General features: G+C 34.6%; 3 protein-coding genes across 4 annotated transcripts; all 3 read right to left on the bottom strand.

Annotated features, from left to right (window-relative positions):
- Positions 1-202: 202 nt before the first annotated feature.
- Positions 203-1,529, bottom strand: LOC103861806. Its single transcript, XM_009139512.3, has 4 exons — positions 1,394-1,529; positions 1,022-1,125; positions 471-671; positions 203-397 (listed from the first exon to the last, which is right to left on the bottom strand). Exons 2-4 carry the CDS (start codon positions 1,112-1,114, stop codon positions 299-301), a joined length of 393 nt encoding a protein of 130 aa, XP_009137760.1. The 5' UTR covers positions 1,115-1,125; positions 1,394-1,529; the 3' UTR covers positions 203-298.
- Positions 1,530-11,803: 10,274 nt separating this feature from the next.
- On the bottom strand, positions 11,804-13,399 carry LOC103861805 (heat stress transcription factor C-1). 2 transcript variants are annotated; one of them, XM_033287625.1, is made up of 5 exons: positions 13,326-13,399; positions 12,797-13,040; positions 12,556-12,703; positions 12,270-12,463; positions 11,804-12,182 (listed from the first exon to the last, which is right to left on the bottom strand). In XM_033287625.1, exons 2-5 carry the CDS (start codon positions 13,031-13,033, stop codon positions 11,970-11,972), a joined length of 792 nt encoding a protein of 263 aa, XP_033143516.1. In that variant the 5' UTR covers positions 13,034-13,040; positions 13,326-13,399; the 3' UTR covers positions 11,804-11,969. The 2 variants fall into 2 exon arrangements, with proteins under 2 accessions (XP_033143516.1, XP_009137759.1); XM_009139511.2 differs by lacking the exon at positions 13,326-13,399 and adding an exon at positions 13,221-13,305.
- A 1,812-nt stretch (positions 13,400-15,211) lies between these two features.
- On the bottom strand, positions 15,212-19,480 carry LOC117133005. Its single transcript, XM_033288815.1, has one exon. It carries the CDS (start codon positions 19,040-19,042, stop codon positions 16,538-16,540), a length of 2,505 nt encoding a protein of 834 aa, XP_033144706.1. The 5' UTR covers positions 19,043-19,480; the 3' UTR covers positions 15,212-16,537.
- Between the last annotated feature and the right edge of the window lie 1,661 nt (positions 19,481-21,141).

The raw sequence follows: 21,141 nt of genomic DNA, 5'->3' as shown, positions 1-21,141 counted from the left end.
ACGTGTTAAAGTTAGGGATGGATCCGATTGAATATGGGTCGGATGGTTTAGTTTAGGTTCTGTAGATTCATTAAGGGTTTTCTTGTGATTAGCTACGTTTTCGATTTAAAAAATAAATAAAAAGGAAATGATGTGGAATATTGTCCCTTTTCTTGGCCGTAAAGATTCGAAAAGAGCATAAGTTTTTGATTCGAATAGAAAGCATCATGAATGAAACCAATAGAGACTTGTTTCTTTATTCGCAATAGAGCATAAGTTTTTCATAAAACAACAAAACATACCAAATGAACTTATTTGTCTAAACAACTGGAGCCCCAAGAATACCAGCCGGATCTGTGTCTATATCAATTCCATTGAGACGAGACACAACACGCTCCATATTCAAAGCATGGTTATGCTACAAGCAAAGTTAAACCTCCAATTAGAATTGTAAATACATAAAATTAGAAATACAAATGAAATATTTATACCCCCATGATAATAAGTTCGTTAAGAGATTCAAGCCTTGCACGTAATCGATCAATCCGTTGTCTTACACGCCCTCTCTCAAAATCCAAACGGTCAGTTGCTTCTTGATTAAGAACCCCATCAAAATTTTCGGGGTTGGTGACCAAAGTCTTGAGACTACGAAGATGTGTCAAAGCAGTTTGAAGGTCCTCCACGCGGCTCAACTGCGTGGGAAAAATATATCATAATGCATTATAAATATTAATCTTGAAGCACACGATTTATAAGTGTTATTTTAAAACAACAAATAGTAAAATAACATAATTATAATATTAATTTCGAGTTTATATTTTAATTATTAAAATATATATTAAGAGAAAATCTGGAAAATCTCTTTTCATACTAAGCAAGTGTAGTTTTCAAAAGCTTAAACAATAAATGTATTTTTCAAAAAAAAAAGAAAAAGGATATTTTTCAAATTATCCCAAAAATATATGCTGGAGCAAAAACTTGTACTCTATTAAAAAGAGAACAATTTTACTCTGTAAATCTACAATTTTACAAAAAAAATTACCTGGGAAATCGAATTATGGACGGCAGGAAGAGTTTCGTCCATGAAGCTCTTTAATGCATTAACTACCGTGGTTTGGAGAACATGTAGATCCATTATTTTGAGATCTACAAAAGAAAGAAAAAAAAAGGAAGAGAGGAAATTAAAAAATCAGGATAGGTCATCCATGTTTTTTAGATCCAATTCCAATGATAATTAAAAAAAAAAAGAGAGAGAGAAGGAAAGATCGAGATCTAGCATCAGGAAAAACAAAGATTGGCTTCGATGTACAACATTAAACTCCAAAACAAATATAACTCCCGATTCAAAATGAAAGATAAGCGCCAAAAGCAGATTTAGATCTAGAGAAGAAAAACCTATATAATCAATCTTTACCTTTCTAAGTTACTCAGTCTGACTAGAGCTTTCTTTGCATTTTCTTTTATTTATACTAGTGTCGATGCTTATACGACAAAAGTTTGAATAGCAGATTTTAGGTGGACGGAACCACTTTTATTCCACCTTCCATTCAAACTTCTAGTAGTTACACAAGTAAATAGCGTAACTATTCGTTTCAGACTTTTTGGGTTAGTTCAGCTTTAAGATATGTGGTGGACCAGTTGTTGAGTAAGAGAGTAGTAAATTTATAAAATTTGTAGATATTAAAAAAAAATAATAGTATTATGATTAGAAATTATATTTTCTAGAAAAATAAAAAATTCTTAAGATTCTTAAGTAATAAGAAATTTGTATAATTACAAAAAATAGAATTAAATAATATTTCCATATTTGTAAATATTATTATATTTATATTATTATATTATTTAATGTTATATTTGAATAAATTTATTTCTATGATGCTAAATGATTTATTATCATATTTTTTAAAATTTACCAAAAATATAAATAAAATAAATGTTAATGTTCATGCCATAATTAATTTCAAACCAGGTCATATTTTCTAGTAAGCAATGTCATTTTTGTAATGAAAAAAATATGGTGCTGATATATAAACAAAATTTTAAAAATCAGTTATTAAATATTAATGTCTATATATGATTGATCAAAATTTACGTGAGAACTATATACCTCCAATTATATTATATTTAAAAATTAATTCATAAATAATATCTGAGGAGTTGATCAAATTCACGTGATAATCATATATACCTAATAGTTATTTCATTTTTTTTATTGTTAATCTAATTTTTTTTTCTTTTTTTTGACGATATTGTTAATCTAATTAGAAGGTAAATTTGGCATGAGAACGAAATATTTTTAATAGGCGTGTAATATATATATTTTAAAAATACTGAATTATGCCTTTATTAAGTGGTTTGATTGAGATTCATATATTCTCAAGAGTGATTTTATTTATTTTATTGTTAATCATCTATGACAAATATTAATTCTGAGTAAGAAAGGTAATTTGTCATGGAAATAAATACGAGCGTAAATTTGCTTGACATGCAATTCTGTATGTGGTGTCATATATAATATTGTTATTTTGTCCTTCTATTTTACTGACAAAACCTGCAAACAAAAATAGTTTCCATTATTAATTATTAACAACAAAAGTAATTTGTGGCCCTCCAACATTCACATACCTTTTACAAATTATTTTTTATTTGGTAAATTCATAATAGCTTCGGAAAGAAAAAAAAGTCTATTTTTGCAAAGGCTTTAGCGGTGATGGACGGGAAGCATCGGAGATTCAAAAATCTACATATGCGACGAGCAATTCTAGGCACAGTCTGAACTCTTGCCAACATCCCATGTACGTTTTGCGGAAAATACTTTTAACTACTGTAAGTCACAATTGCAATATTGTTCTATTCCATTTGACAATTTTATTATGTTTCATTCCATTTGACAATACTATTTTAGTATATTCCATTCCACTTGACAATTACTAAAGAGTGTTTTATCTTGTTTAAAAATATAGTTTGTAATTTTCTTAAGTTAATATTTGGGTTTAGGGTATATGGATTTAGGGTTTAGTGATTAGGATTTAGGTTTTAGTATTTAAAAGGTGAGTGGTTATAGTTGGGGTCAGCATTAACTTATTCTATGGAATCAAAGACATTTCATAATTTCATCAAAATATACTATGCTATTTATTTTGTTCCATTCTATTTGAGTTTAGGGTTTATATGTGGATTTATAATTTAGTGATTAGTGTTTAGAGTTTATATTTGGGTTGATGGCTTATATTAGGGTTTAGGGTTCATAATTTCATCAATATATACTACGCTATTTATTTTGTTCCATTCTATTTAGGTTTAGGGTTTATATGTGGGTTTATGGTTTAGTGATTAGGGTTTAGAGTTTATATTTGGGTTTATGGTTTATATTTGGGTTTAGAGTTTATTTATTTTGGTTTTAGATTTAGTATTTAGTATTTAGGGGTTGGGGTGGGGTTGGGATAAAGTTTAGTATATAGAGGTTAGATTCATATACTACTTGAGTGATATGGTACTTGAGTGATATGGAATACACTCTTTATTAATTTTTTTATTTATTTATATGAGGTAAAGAAGTGTTTGACATAGCTGATTTACTTGAGGTGAAAGTAATGGTGTTTGCCTCTTATCTATAACACCAAGTGACAACGTCATGCACTCCCTCTTTCTTTCACCGGAAACTTGCTAATGAAGAGGATATAACCGAAAAAAATATGAGACAAAAGCTAATTACTTATTAACGTTAAAATCAATGCTACTTTCTTATTTTTCATTCAAAATTTGGCTACTGAGCAAATTTTCCCTTTTATGAATGTGTCCACCTAACGGTCATAACAAAAAAAAAAGAGAAAACAGTTGTTTAAATATCAAACATTCACCACTTTGCTAAAAAAACACACTTTTCATTAATCTTTTTATTTGTGGATCAATTTTCACTAGAGTTTGTATAACCGGTTCCACACCTTTACGATTATGGTTAACCGGTTGAGTGATTTTCGAGTCGAAATATATCAAAGCTTCATAATTGATTCATTAGTACCAAAGAAACAAGCCACACACTTTGACAAAAGTGTTGGCCACAAAATCACAAGGGTTACTAAGTACTAACTATACAACATTAGGGGCCCTTCTGTTTTTTCGAGTTATTGTTTCTATATGAAGTTTCTCTCCTGTACAACTGTACCTATGACATACAACATAACTAAACCTATTCTCATTCCCAAAAAGAAAGAGCTTGATGCAATGACTTTGCATCCCATTATTGAACACGTACTGCCTAGAACCTACTTGCTGAGCTCGAAAGTTCTTCAATGGTTTGCCCAAAATTGTCTTAAAAGCCTCTTCTGCATGTGTTGTCAGAATCTTGATATGTTGCGGTAGTCTTTCGAGCTGATTCTGGTTCTTTCCATGTCCTCTGAGGTGGTGGATGTTGATCTACAATTACAGGCCACCAAGACAAAATCCCCATCCTGGACTCAGTTGAAAAAAGTAGTGTGATTTGAGTACTTCCTTTAAATAGAAGTCATCTCTCTTTGGTATGGCTCTAGGAAACTATGAAGTAACTGGATCAGGAATACAAACAAAATGTCAACAAAACAGATGAGGCTGTAATTGACACAAAAGTTTCAACCAAATACTTAGTTAAGTCATGTTCAGTCCTAAGCTTGCCGACTTGAGAGAAGCACTGTACCGCAGAGAAGGGAAGGATTGCTATGTGAGTTCCCATTTTATCTCTCCACAATTGTATCTTTCTCTCTTTTGTGTTGCAGCTGTTCAAGATCAGTGAGTACAGAAAAAGGGAATATAGCTAGGCTGATCAACCATTCGGTAAGCAAATTCTTAATAAATTTATAGACTTAAGACTGAACTTAGAACATTTAGTACTCTTTACGTCATTCAGAAAATTAAAATTTATGACAATTTTTTTTATATGATAACTGTTTCAATGTTACATTTTATTTAACGTGATCTAGTACCTTTCTACCGATAATAATCAAAACAAATGACTTTATTATTGATTTAGAGCTACAGTATAAAAGAATTCAATAAATATACAACTCAAAAGAATTTAAAAAAGAACCAATAGAAGTACCATTCAGAATACTCTTCAAATCTCAAATTTTGGTTTCCACGTTTTAGTTTTGATTTTAAACAAAATTACGCATAGCACAACAATCTAAAGACCTGAGATTTTTTTTGCTTCAAGATGTAACTTGTTATTCTCCATCCAAACTAAGCTTGGATTTGTCTTGCTCTTCAAGGAGATTGTAGTAGTATAAATGTCGTTATATTGGTTATATTCATACCACTCATTCACTTTACTTTTCTTATTAGTAACATCGTCCACTTTAGTCTTTGAAAAACCATTGATGTTTTTGGATCCCTGACATATTTCACCAAAAATTAGATTTTGGAGATATAATAGAAGTAGATTACAAAAATATTAATATAGAAAAGGTACTTACATCAACATGGTGCTAAGTGAAGCTATGGTGGGTAACTCCTCTCTTCAGGTCCCATGATCTTGTTGGTAAATGTTTCATGATTCTAAGAGCAATCTCACCGGATAGTATACTAAAAAAGGTTCTTAACAATTTTATATTTATATTTTAATTCACTTTTAGTTATAATTTAATTTATTTTTTGAAGTAAAAGAATAGACATTGTGATCTCAGGTTTAATAATGTCTAGAAAGCTGTGGAAAGATTGCTTTTATTTATCTCAAATGAACCATAAATGTTTCATGATTCTAAGAGCAATCTCATCCGATAGTATACTAAAAAGGTTCTTAATAATTTTATATTTATATTTTTAGTCACTTTTAATTATATAATTTAATTTAATGTTTTAAAGTAAACTACTCACTGTGTTACAAAAAAAAAGAAGTAAACTACTCACTAACAAAATGACATGTATGAAAAAAGGTATCTTTTAGAGTTCTAACAAGTCTTATCGGAGAACCAAATATCTGATCTTCTCTCCAACTTTTTAGGTTTTTTAATTATTTATTTGGACATACGTTCACCTTCATCCTATTCCTACCTATGGAGATGCTCTGAGTAAGATAAAATCTGATTAACTTTGTTAGTTACAATTAATTTGATTTATATTAGATAAAGATGAATTTATATCTTAGATAAACATAACACTATGAGGTTTCATAGTTATCTCCCACCTTTACGGATCATACCATATGTATAAATATCAATGTTGTAACCTTGAGATTAATAACAGAAACAGAGTTGATATTAGCTTGTTATGGTATCAGAGTCAAACAACTAATTTTTTTACAAAGCTAATACGAACCCCCAAAACATATTGTTACGGTGAGATATTGAAGGCTAACATAGAGTCAACAAAAGCTACTGAAGGCAATAAGAATTCTCTTATTTCTCCATATTACCTGCATCCGTCAGATAATACAGGGCAAGTGCAGACACCCATTCTTTTAAATGGAGCAAACTATGAGCGGTGGGCAAAATTGATGCTCAACTCGCTTAGAGCAAAGCGAAAAATAGGTTTCGTTGATGGAACCCTTAAAAGACCGATTGACAAACCAGAAGATGAAGAAAAGTGGGACATGGTTAATGCCATGATTATCGGGTGTATCTACAGTAGTGTTGAACCAAAACTGCGACCGTCAATCTCGCTTGTTGACAGCGCCAAGGTGATGTGGGGAAGTCTACAAAGGAGGTTCTCAGTAAGCGATGATACCAGAATTCATCAGTTACATGCTGACATTGCATCATGTAAACAGAATGGAGATACAGTGGAAGTTTACTATGGGAGATTGAAAGTTTTGTGGGATGATCTAGCTGACTTTGATAAGGGATTCACATGCTGCTGTGGAGATTCAGAATGTGCAGCGATGTTGAAATATGAAAAGAAAGAAGAGAAATTAAGAGTGCATCAATTCCTTATGGGGTTGGATAACTCACGGTTTGGAACAACACGTTCAAACTTGCTGAGCAGACAGACTGATCTCAATCTTGAGGCCGTTTATTCACAAACAATTCAAGAAGAACGACATCTGAATGTCATGAGGCATGAAGACAGAACACCAACGATGGGTATGTCATCAGTAACACAGCCTTCCTCTGTGCCATCAAGTCAACAAATCATGACAAATGCTCAAGCTGCAGCAGTTAGGTTTGCAAGAAACAACTCGGTTTGTTCTCACTGTGGAAAGCAGGGACATGAAGTAAGTCAATGCTTTCAAGTCATCGGATATCCGGAGTGGTGGGATAAGAATGCAAAACCTGCAGCAGGTCGAGAGATGGATAAAGGAGGACGAGGCAGAGGATCTGACTCACAAGGAGGCAGATGACGTGGTCGTGGAACTGGATTTCGTGCATACAACACTCAGGCTGACATGCCTGGAGCACAAGAGCCGCAGACTCAAGGGATTCCAAACTTCACAAATGAACAATGGGCAACCTTGACTCAGTTTGTGAACTCACAAAAATCAAACAACAGTGAGAAGCTTGGTAAGAAAGACAAACTTGTTTTTTTTGGAAAAGACAGTAGATACGATATCATTATTGATTCAGGTGCTTCTCACCATATGACTGGAGAGATTAATCTACTTAGTGATGTGGTAACAATCTCACCAGTTTCGATTAGAATGCCAGATGGTAATGTTACTTGGGCCACACGACGAGGACAACTGAATCTTGGTGGTCGTCTGATACTGAGACATGTTCTCTACGCTCCACATCTCTCTGCAACACTCATATCTATATCTCAGCTACTGCAAGATATTGATGGATTTATCCTGTTTACTAAAAAGTTTTGTGTAATACAGGACCTCACCTTGAAGACTTTGATTGGTGCGGGTGAAGAGCATAATGGGGTTTTCAAGTATATGGGAACCGTAGCTGTCCAAGCAAATCATGTGGAAGCATTTCAGACACGAGATTTGTGGCACGCACGCATGGGTCATCCGTCATCTGATGTTCTCTCCGTTTTGTCATCAGCTGCTGGTTTTACTAAAAATATTGGTGTTTTAGAGAATTCTTGTGGTATTTGTCATCAAGCTAAAAAAACTCGACATGTCTTTCCAGTTAGCATTAATAAAGTTGATGATTGTTTTTCTTTGATACACTGCGATTTATGGGGACCATATCATGAACCCTCAACAACTGGAGCACGTTATTTTCTAACTATAGTGGATGATTTCTCTAGAGCCGTATGGACAATACTCTTATTAGAAAAGAAGGAGGCACCACAAGCCTTTAAGACGTTTTGTGCCTATGTTGATCGACAATTCAACAAGAAAATAAAGATGGTCCGGACCGATAATGGGACTGAGTTTATATGTCTTAAGGATTACTTTGCGTCTCAAGGAATCCTGCATCAGACTTCGTGTGTAGAGACTCCACAACAGAATGGCAGAGTGGAGAGAAAACATAGACACATTCTCAACATTGCTAGAGCACTTCTCTTTCAAGGACATGTACCAAAACGTTTTTGGGGAGAAGGTATACTGACTGCGACATATCTGCTTAACCGAACACCATCACGGCTGCTACAGTATAAAACACCGTATGAGATACTCTATGGTAAAGCACCGTCTTATGACAATCTTCGAGTATTTGGCACACTGTGTTATGCACGCAGACTATCTCGTGGACGAGACAAGTTTGATGAAAGAAGTACTAGATGTGTATTTCTTGGATATCCTATGGGAAAGAAAGGATGGACCGTCTGTGATCTCGAAACATAACACATATTTGATTCACGAGATGTCATCTTTCATGAGGAAATATTTCTATTTGCTCTTGCCAGCTCAGGGGCTGAAACTACAGAACCTGTATCGGTTTCTCCACCACATCCGGCAACTTATGATGATGATTTTGATCCTGTCTTCACACCTGCAGTATCGGAGACAGGGGGAGTTTTGAACTCTGATCAAAACAGTATCAGTGTACCGACTACTAATAATGAAGCTAGCCAGCTTCCAGAACCATCATCTTCACCGACTACCAATGATAATGACAAAGGGGGAGCTAGCACTGCAACTGAGACTACTACAACAGAGCAACCAGAATCTGAACAACTAGGCAGAGGACACAGGACTAAGAAACAATCTGTTCGCTTAGGTCCATTTGTTACGTATACAGCTCAAGCCAATGAAAACCCCGCAACTGCTCTTCACTCAACAACTACACCGTCACTGTCTTCAGGTAAGTGTGCCTATCCCTTGGATAACTATGTTTCATTTCATCGCCTTGCTCCACATGTTCAGGCGTTTCTCCTCAAGGTTGAATCTCAGATGGAACCAACCTCATTTAAAGAAGCTATGAAAGATGAAAAATGGAGGAACGCAGCGACTGGTGAAGTGGATGCTCTTGAAACCAGTAGTACGTGGACAGTAACTGATCTACCTCCCGGTAAACATGCCATTGGATGTCAGTGGATCTTTAAAATAAAATTCAATGCGGATGGAACAGTTGAACGATATAAGGCTCGCTTGGTAGCGTGTGGAAATAAACAGGAAGAAGGTGTCGACTACAATGAGACGTTTGCACCTGTTGTAAAGATGAACACAGTGCGGATCTTACTTGGAATCTCTGCTGCTCGGAATTGGGAACTACACCAGATGGATGTGCATAATGCCTTCCTTCATGGTGACCTTGAAGAAGAGGTTTATATGAAATTACCTCCTGGCTTTGTCTCCTCTAAACTGAATCAAGTTTGTAAGTTGAATAAGGCTCTCTATGGCCTTAAGCAGGCTCCTAGGTGCTAGTTCTCCAAATTAACTAAAGCTTTACTTGCGTTTGGCTTCAAACAGAACCACCTGGATTACTCTCTATTTACACTTCACAAAAATAATGCTACGCTGTTTGTGTTAGTGTACGTTGATGATCTAATTATTGGTGGTGATAATTCAGCGCTCATCTCGAAGTTCAAAGATCATCTACATTGCTCCTTTCATATGAAAGACTTGGGAGAGCTTCGATATTTCTTGGGTATTGAAGTTCTACGAAGCAAATAGGGTATCTATTTGTCACAGCGTAAATATGCGCTTGACATTGTAGCAGAGTGTGGACTTCTTGGCTCTAAACCGGTGGACACACCAATGGAGCAGTATCATAATCTGGGGCGTGATAATGGACCGTTTTACACAGAACCGGCACAGTATCGACGACTTGTTGGGAGGCTAGTTTATCTTGCTATCACACGACCAGAGCTGAATTATCCAGTGCATATACTGGCTCAGTTTCTTCACAAGCCACGTCAAAAACACTGGGATGCAGCGGTACGTTTGGTAAGATACTTAAAGGGACTTCCAGGACAGGGAATATTACTAAGTGCTACTAGTGATCTTGCGTTGTCTGCCTTTAGTGACTCGGACTGGGCTGCTTGTCCACTTACTCGTAGGTCACTCACTGGTTATATTGTTATGATGGGTAATTCTCTGGTTTCATGGAAGACGAAGAAGCAACCAACAGTCTCAAGGTCCTCAGCAGAAGCTGAATACAGAGCTATGGCAATGACATGCAGTGAACTGAAATGGATGATTGGGGTTATGGACTCTTTGGGGATAAGACAACGGTTTCCGATACCTTTTCATTGTGACAGTAAAGCAGCTATTCATGAATCCGGTGTTCCATGAGCGTACTAAGCATGTTGAGGTGGATTGTCATTTTGTTCGTGACTACATTATAGCTGGAATCATCGCTGCACAACATATTGGTACTATGGAACAGTTAGCTGACATATTGACAAAATCTCTTGGGTGTCAGCAACTACATTACTTGCTGGACAAGATGGGAGTTCAAGATCTTCACTCTCCATCTTGAGGGGGAGTATTAGATAAAGATGAATTTATATCTTAGATAAACATAACACTATGAGGTTTCATAGTTATCTCCTACCTTTACGGATCATACCGTATGTATAAATATCGATGTTGTAACCTTGAGATTAATAACAGAAACAGAGTTGATATTAGCTTGTTAATTTATTTTTCTGGATTCATAATATATATTCATAAAAGTGTATGTACTGTAAATTAATATGTTATTTCAGGAAACAAATAGAAAAGTATGTCGGTTCAATGAACACAATTGGTAAGTTTTTTAATAAGTTTATGCATGTCTCTATAATATTTATGAAAATTAAATCATAATAATTTTAGTATATATATTTTTAACTTTTCAGTGATTTCAAATCTCTTGTATTTATTATATACATAAAAATAAATAAAAGATTATTCTAGGTAATAATATGTAGCTGAATTAATTAGGTCTATTCTTTTTTTTTTATTATAAGAATCATTATTCATTCACTTATTCCTTGTTTGAGTATATTATGTGGTATATATTTTTTAAAAATGAACCACAACTATTTATTGTTCTAATTAGATTAAAATCAGATTATTTTTTGTTGCATTTATTTTAAATTTGGAAGTATATTTTTTTTTTACAACGAACGACTATTCTATTACTCAAACTTAGTTAATGGATCCAAAATTCTATTTTGTGCCCTTGGAATATGACATATCTTGAAGTCCGGAAATCATATAACAATTCAAAGAAACTAATGAGAAGCTTACGATTTTCGTTTGGAATTTTAGAAATATTGCAACCCAGCACATTGAAAAGCCACTTTAAAAGTTGAACACAGAGACACGTCTTTACTACTATTAACCAAGAGCAAAAGAAAATGGAATGATTAAAGTTTATAATCCAATAGAATGAGAACGGAGATCATATGATTTTTACTGATCTGTCTTTACTTATTTTTATAAGAAAACAATTTTGTAAAGATCATCACATAGAATAGAGTTTAGTTATTTGTCACCCATTGCGTACTCTTGGATAATAAGTTATAAAAATAACGATCCGAATGAAATAGTCCTAAGATTAACTTATAATTAGTTTTATTCATTATTAAACTAGAAAGAAAATGTCAGATTCGAATAGAGTAAGTTTTTGATTCGAATAAGAAATGGGACGGCACTGCTGAGAATCGAGTCCCAGTTTTTGCTTAATATTCATTAGTCATGGAGAGCTTGCTTGCAAAACGTAATCAGTCCTCTTCTCCATGGCAGGATTTCGACTAAAAGCCTCCATCCACTCCCTAAATTTCTTAGTATATGCAATCATCGCTGGCTTATGCTTTTCACTTATCTTCTTTAGAAGCTCGGGTTTGCCTGCCACAAAATTTTCACTTGCAAATTCCATTTGTGATCCAGACACTGTTTTTGTAAAGCCCTACCAAAAAAAAAAGTAAATACAGTAAACATCGATCAAACTGGATTCATATTTTTGTATGGAAAATAATCGTACAAACAAACTTACACATTCTTCAAGTAAATTGTAGGGGAAACAATAACAGGCACATCTTTGAGGATCCAGCACTATGAAACTCTTGCCATTGGGTCCCCACGAGATGAATGAGTTCGTTGCAGGATCATCTACCACTGAATATATATGTTTGAAGATTTCAACGACCATCCCATAACTACGGATCTCTTCCCAGTGGCGCTTTCGATCTAAAATTTAAAAGACAAAACATAATACACTCATTAAGACCATGCATGGATAAGAACCCTACCAGCATCAAAGTCCAATATAGGATGCTCACCATTATCTTGTTTTAACCGCAACTCTCTATGTTGTTTCACCCTTGCCACAAAGGGGTCGCATATCTTTTCTAAACGTTGGGGTTGACCTCTCACAAAATCATCATTTGCATATTCCACTTGTGATCCAGAGACAGTCATCGTAAAACCCTACACAACAATAACAACAACAACAAAAATCTATAACAAACTTTATGCTTATTTGAATATTTGATAATAAGAAAAGAAAGAAAAAAGACTTACATAAGCTACAAATCTCTCCATGCTTAGAGCTCCCGAGTGGAAAAGAAAGGATTCGGTATATTCTAGGGGAAGAGGTCTATGCACTATGAGACTGTTGCCATTGGGACCCCACGAGATCATTGAATCTGTTGAAGGATCATTCACAATCCCATATGCTTTTTTCAAGAAATAAAAGACCCTGTCTTTAATGTCTCTGAGTAGGGCGCGATCAAAAGCTTCGTCTCTTGTAAACTCCATCTCAAATCTACATCAAGGAATACATATTAAACAAAAGAGAAGCAAAATCAAAGATGAAATAAGCATGATTCAAAACCAAAGGCACAAAATTTTCAAATCTTATAGTACTCAAAGACAAATATGACTTTTGATCTACGAATTTACAAAACACAAAAACAAATAGAAAGCATGATTCAAAGTTCCTCACTCGAACATATATACAAAACAATCTTAAAATTGATTAATAGTCATAGATCTGGGAGGGCGGAAAACATATTAAACAAAAGCAAAATGGTGAAAGAGTAATATTTACCTTGAGATATGTTTTGTGTTTGTGTGGTTGGTATGTTTCAGAAAATAGCTCAAACGGTTTTATATGTGCTTGAAACCTAAAACAAAACCTAATCCAAATAATGGGCCCTATGAATATTTTAAATAGATTTTATTGGCCTGGTTTTTCAGTTTAAATCGGAGTCCATAAAATTTCTTTCCGACAACTAAGTACTGTGTGAGTAGGTATAGCCACTTTACCCAGACCCAAAAATTCGAATTGAAATCCACCCGAGGTGGATTAACAAGTAGTTAACAATTATCTGGCATCCTCTATATATAATTTTGGAGCCACTGTTTTTAAAACCAGACCGATCCGATGGTTGGATCAGCTTCGACCATGATTTGGTCATGTAACCGGATTGGTTCTAATAACTGGTTTGATCATAAACCGGTCAATATAGCTCAATTGGATTACAAAACTATTGAACATAATAAAACCCATTGAAACCATCAAAAATTCATAAAAAAAAACAAAAAAAATAGTTTATATGTATAATATTTTATATTTATTTATATTTAAATTATTTATCATATTTACTAACATTATTTTAAAATTTATATAGTATTAAAATATATTGAACCAAATTATTGAACCAGGTTTAATCCGGTTGAACCATATTGAACCATGACCCAAATATTTTTCGGTTCAGCTTTCAGTCCGATTTTAAAAACACAGCTTTGAGCATTATAATATGTTTTCGTATGCACGTGTCATCACTATGATAATTCTTAGAATCATTACAAAAATAAATTAGTCCTTAGAAATATAAATTATATTTTTTTATTAAACTAACTATCAAATTGATTAGTAGTGCACAAAAAAATATCCTCAGTTTTTTTCTTAAATAAAAATTACGGAATTACGTAATATGATTAACATATATATGATAATTAATGATTATGAATAATACATATTGGATAACCATTTTTGTATTCTCTCTCTTTTTGTTTAATTTTTTTATTATTAAAAAAAAATAAAAAATCACATTAAGCATATAATAAAAAATTAGATTTTTTTTTATATGTTATATTTTGAATTTTGTAAACCGACTATAAATTATTAAAAATAATAAAAGTCTCACACTGAAAATTTTGTGATCAGTGGTTTAACTTTTTTTTGTTCAAACAAGATACAAATATGAATATGAAGTTTCATTAGTAAATATTCATATTATATACTTTTTTGATTGAAAAATATTCATATTATATATATATATATATATATTAATATCATTTAAGTTAAATTATATATATAAAAAAAATATAAATATGTTAATTTCAAAATTTGTATTGAAAAATTATTGAAATCTTAATATTAGATGATAACTTCTGAAGAGTCAATAATAAACAAAACGATAGCATAAAACTTAATCTTTTTCGTCATTTTATAATCGATGTTGTCTATTCGGTTTTGGTTATTTGTATCAGCCACAAAACTTAATTTTTTTGTGCATATGAAATCTTAAAAATAATGAAAATAAACTCTAATACGTTAACTTTTCGTGCATGTTAAAACCATTTAATGAACAAACATTAGTATAAAAAACTCATTTCACACATGTGCGCCAGTTTTTATCCAGTTTACTACAGAAGAAGCAATTGTTCATTGTTTCTTTTTTCATTTGTTCTAGAAAACCTGAAAAGAGGTGTATTTTTGACTTCCAAATTCGACTATTTTTTGTTGCTAATGGTACAAATCGAAGAAGTAAACTCCGTCCCTTATTTCGTATCTTATTTTTGGTGTTGCAATTTTTGATACCAACTTTTTGTCTTCTTCCGAATCTAATTTGATGCTTCTTTTTTGGCTCTTCATCTCCCAAGTAAAGACATAAGTTTCTTCTTCCACCAAGAACTTGTTTATTTTTGGTTATCCATATGGATACAAGTTAATAGATCTACCGAGTAATATGGTTTTATCTTAAGAAACATTGTGTTCCATGAAAACGTGTTTCCTTTGTTGAAGAAAGTTTCTGAAGGTCCTCTAAACATCTTCCCACTAACAGATTCTGAGTTGTAAGATATATCTTCACCTATTACATCTTATCCCATTACATCTTCTCCAATTACACAATCACCTCTTTTTCATCACCCCACCATCTTTACCAGGGCCGGGTATGAATAAAAGCTCATCAAGCATGTGCTTGGGGCCCGAAAAAAAATATATATTCTAGGAGCCAATAATAAACAAAGAGACCATGTAGCTCTACTCGTAACTTTATTTCCAGTGCGGAAATGGACCCGGGATCAAATTTCCCAACCGTTTTTTCAATATTTTCATTGTTTTTATGAAATAAAAAGGTCAAAAATATTTTTTTTGCTTGTGGACCAATATTTTTCAGGTCCGGCCCTGATCTTTACTTCTTACTTCTTGACCAAAGAAACCTCTCCTGCACATCTCCAATACTATCATAATTATTCTTTCCAAACTGATCATGATTTTCCCTTTTCTTCCTCATGTTCGTATTCTAAAAAATCTCTCCATCTCATCTTGCTTACATTAATAACATCACAAAAATATGCATTCTACATTCATTCTCAGAAGTTGAGAAATCCAAGGAATGGTTTGAAGCTTGTGATAGAGAGATCTGGGCTACCGAATCTACTAACACATGGGATGTTACGATTTTACCAAAAAGAAAGAAAGCAGTGGGGTGTAAGTGGGGTTGCACGTTGAAGTTTAATGTAGTGATAAGAACAATGTCACTTTCTTATCAAGAACAGAGGAATTACAAAAGGAAAGTACAGAGAGAAAGCTATCTTGAATCTCCTAAGAGAAACAAGCCAAAGCCACAAGGCTCTAACTAACCAACTAACTTTCCCAATTACAATTCCATCTATTTATACTATCTTCCTTAGTGTAACCGTTTCTTCTCCTCACTTGCAGGTGACAGGTCATCATTAGCTTCTCACTTAACACGTCATTAGCTTATGTGGTCATATCAATACCCCCTTTGTGAAGACTCAGCTTGCCCTCAAGCTGATATGACATGTACTCTTCTCCTCAGCATCATGACGTCTGTGCTGCATTGTGATCTGCTTCATCCGGTGGATACATCTGCGGCCTCGATGAAGACTGATGTCATACAATTCATCTGAAGCCTGTGTAGACAGCTCACTGAGAAACATGACCATAAGCTGTGACATAGCAGAATGATGTTGTGTGCTTTGAAACCTAGCAAGCAACACCGGAATTCAAGCAGCTTTATACCCAGTCCGTGTAACAGATTCTAGCGCTAGTACAAGTATCTTTGCAGTACCATAAGTAGTATTGTTGTTCTGAAGCACCATAATGACTGCTGCACTGTAGCTACACTGCTTCAACTCATACGACTGTGGGTTTGTGACACCACAATCTGCAGATTCCAGTTGATCGTTATGCTCTTCTTGGCTCGGCTCAGACAGAAAAATCAGCTTGTGATAGTCACACCTGTAGCAAGCCATAGTCAACTGATGCAAGTGTCTTTTAGAACTCATGACAGCCACTGCTTGTGAATCCACCTCCAACAACTCCAAGAATACAAGTTGTATATTTGTCTCCCTGTATTTGAACATCCAACACTTCATAAACTTTCTCTTCCTTTGTTGTTTTTGAACCTGACTTTGTAGCATCTGTTCTGATGAAACTTGTTCCACCATTCTAACATGAGTAGCCTTAAGATCCAGCTTGTAAACAACTTCACGTTCTTGTAACAACATGCCCACACCGTCTGTCCATACTGCATCAAGCTTGCAACGTGTTGTCTCCGCATTAGCAAACCCGTCCCTTTCCTTGATTTTCTTCCAATATATCATGAGTTTCTGATGTAGAACTTTACTCTTCCACCTATGCTTCAGGTGAAACTTCTCACGGAACATGTCTTTGTCAAGTTGCAACCACAAATCAGTATCAGCACCATCCTTATCTAATGGCATGAACTGTGACATGGAACCTGTTGTAGCTCGAGTGCACCAGCTTGATGTGTCTGCTGTAAGTGGACAGAACAACCAATCATTGCTGCTACCTTGTGTAGCTAAGCAGCCTTTGACACAAGATTGCCTCCACAAGTTAGACAGTAGCAGTAACATGTGATTTTCACTCATCACAACAGCAGTCCTAACAGCACCATAAGCTTCAGTCATAGTTCCAGAATGTCTGCTCCATAAATCTGTATCCCAAAATTCAGAACTCAACCCACTCCACTGCCTACATGCTGAAACAGGCTCAAAAGAATCAGTCTCGTGTCTCCTCCACGTCACTATGTTGCTCATAAGGCAGAGCTGAACTATGCCAAACCCAAATTGTGAAAGAGTTTCCACTGCTTCAGAACCATGCCATAAGAGCGGATTGTCTGCCAATGTACGTTGCAAGTGCAATCCAGGCCTACGTCTGAACTTAAACCTCCATGATTTCTGTAATTTTCTCTGCACATTTTGTATCTTCTCTCTTCTCAAGTCCAAAAACATTTTGTTGAATAATTGGTGTGCAAAACGTCTCATAGTGACATATATTGGCCTTGTCAGCAACTCAACTCTTTCCCACAAGCTACCACAACCAAAACCCACGGATAATTCATCAAAGAGCTCTTGGAAGAACACTCTTTCCCATGATCTCTTCTTGAACTTAAACTTCCATCTTTTCTGGTACTTTTGCTTCTTCTTCTTGCCTTGTACCCTTCTAAGCACTGGAACAAACAATTTTTGTACATGTAGCTTCTCTTTTACACATGTTGATGTTTGTACCAAGTCCTCTATCTCAGAGCTTGTGAGGGTATAGATTGCTTCATCTTGATGAGCATATAACCTACCACTGTCAGAACCCAAAGACAGAGTATCAACAACAAGGCCAGAATAGGACTGAAACTGATTCACTGAGTCCTCGGAAGACACCCAAACTACTGAAGAAAGGTCCTCAACGAATGAATTCTCCACCAGAGCAGGTGCCGGAACACAATCAGATGGCAAGGTTGAAGTTGTTGGCTCATGTGAATCAAGCTCTTCTTCCTCTGGAATCATTTGTCTCTTAAGCAACTCTGTTTCAAGTGAAACAAATGCTCGTGGCTTCTGCAACTCTTCATCATCTTCACCCATCCTCTGAATCACTCCATCGTTAACAACTTCTATCGTTTGAGTTGACGACTTTGTATCAATAACTTCTGTTGCAAGAAAAACTGAGTTGGATATAATCTCAGCTTTCATATCAAGGGACTCCATTGCTGCTACTGAGTTTGAGGTTTCTCCTGACGTAGCTTGAGATTCTTCTTCATACAACCATCGTTTAATATCCAAGCAAATGTTAATGCGTTCAGGATCGCCAAGATTTCCAAACTGAATCAACATCGCTCTCTTCAAGTCATCCCACTCTAGAAAAGGAAACCGTGAGATTTGCTTGTAATACCAAGACTCAGCATCTCCTCTGATGAAACCGCAAGCCATCGCCATCTTCTGATCATCGGTGAAATCTTCGTACGCAAATCGATTCTCCATCCAATCCATCCATGGTCGCAAATCATCATCACCATAGAACACAGGAATCTCCACGAATCTCTCTGCGACTGGTTCCTTGTTCTTCGAATCGTGTGTATCTAGTAGTTCGCTGATTCTGTGATACCATTTGTCGAAGGTAGCATCAATTCTCGTCTCCCATGAATCCGTTGGTGTAATCGACTCACAACACAGCTCCGGTGAATCGCCGATCGTCTGCGTATACGTCGTCTTCATCGTTGATCCGTTCGCGATCGTCTTCTTCCTTAATCCGTTCGCGATTGTTCGATCCAGATCGTTCACCAGCACCAATTTGATAAGAACAATGTCACTTTATTATCAAGAACAGAGGAATTACAAAAGGAAAGTACAGAGAGAAAGCTATCTTGAATCTCCTAAGAGAAACAAGCCAAAGCCACAAGGCTCTAACTAACCAACTAACTTTCCCAATTACAATTCCATCTATTTATACTATCTTCCTTAGTGTAACCGTTTCTTCTCCTCACTTGCAGGTGACAGGTCATCATTAGCTTCTCACTTAACACGTCATTAGCTTATGTGGTCATATCATGTAGATGGAACACTTGAGCCTTACAAGTCTAGGCTTATTGCTAAAGGTCATATTCAGCCTGAAGGTCTTGACTATAACGAGACATTTTCACCAGTTGCAAAAATGGATACTGTCAAGTTATTATTAAAAGTCTCTGCGCCTAAGCGATGGCCACTTAAACAGCATGCATAAGGAGAAGCTGATGTGTGTGTGTGTGTGAAGGTAAATAAAAATGAAGAGCTTGAATAAAATGTTTTGATCAAGGGTTAAAGTGGTAGGTGCCAAGGAGTTTTGGTAAAGTCTGCATACAAAGTGAGTTTTGCAGGGTTGTTTTACAGTAGAAGGAGACATTGTGAGCTCTGGTTTAATGTCTAGAAATCTGTGTAAAGATTGGGTCTGGAGTATTATCTGATAAATGGGTCTTAGACGGGTTAAAAGCTGCTTGTAGTCGGTTTTCAAGCTATAGGTGGAGCTCTCGGTTTCTGAACAATGTGTTTGAACAAAGAGTTGTGTCGATAGTCTTCTTAGTTAATGAGTGCAAAGTGGTGTGTCATATTGGAAAGAATAGAGGTACAAGTTAGTATTTCCAAGTTTTCGGCAGTGAGTTTCAGATTAGAGTGGGCCAGTTTCAGGATCTGCGGTAACAGTGAAGAGTGGAGTTGTGAGTTTGGAAAGTCTTGCAACAAGCTGCGGGTTTTTTAATGACTGAAGCGGCAGAGAATGTACATGTCATGACTGATTTATAAAGTCTGACTAAGGTTGGCTTCGCTCAAGGTAGACTTGAAAGAGCTTAAAGCTGTGAAAGTCTGCTGGACTTGTAAGGTGTATACATCAGAGGATAATCCACAAGAGATGATTAAGATGAAAGAAGAAGCTGTTTGAATGAAACTGTTTGATGCCAAGGTGGAGTATGTTGAGAGTTGTGATATCAAATCCAAGGTTTGTGAATCAAAGCAGATAAAGAGAAGTCAATATATTATTGGTGTATTTAGATAAGAACTAAGTACTTATGTAACATCTGGAAGGATTTTTTCTACATATTATAGATGTATGTATTTAGATTATATTATATTATGTATTTTAACTAAATTATTGTTGTTTTTTGACTAATGTTTTATCAAGTTCGAACTCAAGTTATATTATGTATTTAATTTTAACGTATTGTTTGTTATATTTTACTATATTTAAAATTTTGAACTGAAGTTTTTGTTTGTTTGAAATTTTGGGTAGACTTTTTATAATTTAATTTCTTTGTATTTTTTCTAAGTTTTAAATTGGTAAGTAAAAAAGGACCAAAACCACAAAGATTTTCTCCTTTTATTTTCTTTCCGTTGGATTTGACAAAAGCTGAGAAAGAAAACATCGTAAGAGGATTTCATTTTTATAGTAAAATTTCTCTATTTATTCTTAAATTTTATAAATTTAAATTATAAATATTTTGAACAAAATTTAAATTATATGATGTATTTTTAGATAATATTTATTTCTTTTATACTTATTAAAATATTTTGTGGACTATTAACTTAATTGTTAATAGATTTGGTTTAAATAGTAAGAGAATTCCAAAGAAACCATACCATTTGATCTTAGAAGATGGATGTAGACAAAAAAAAATAGTAAGATAATTACAAAATATGAAATTATTTATAACTTTATAAGAGTTTAGTTACATGTCAAGTTTTAATTATATATCAAGAAGTTATCTGAACCATTGGTTTAAGATTAACTGATCAACAAATCATATCATTGACATGATTCTACCACTTGGTCTAAGAAGATGGGTGTC

The sequence above is a fragment of the Brassica rapa genome, chromosome A03 (assembly GCF_000309985.2).
Source record: "Brassica rapa cultivar Chiifu-401-42 chromosome A03, CAAS_Brap_v3.01, whole genome shotgun sequence".
NCBI classification, from domain to species: Eukaryota; Viridiplantae; Streptophyta; class Magnoliopsida; order Brassicales; family Brassicaceae; genus Brassica; species Brassica rapa.
This window is presented reverse-complemented; position numbering and strand designations above follow the sequence as displayed.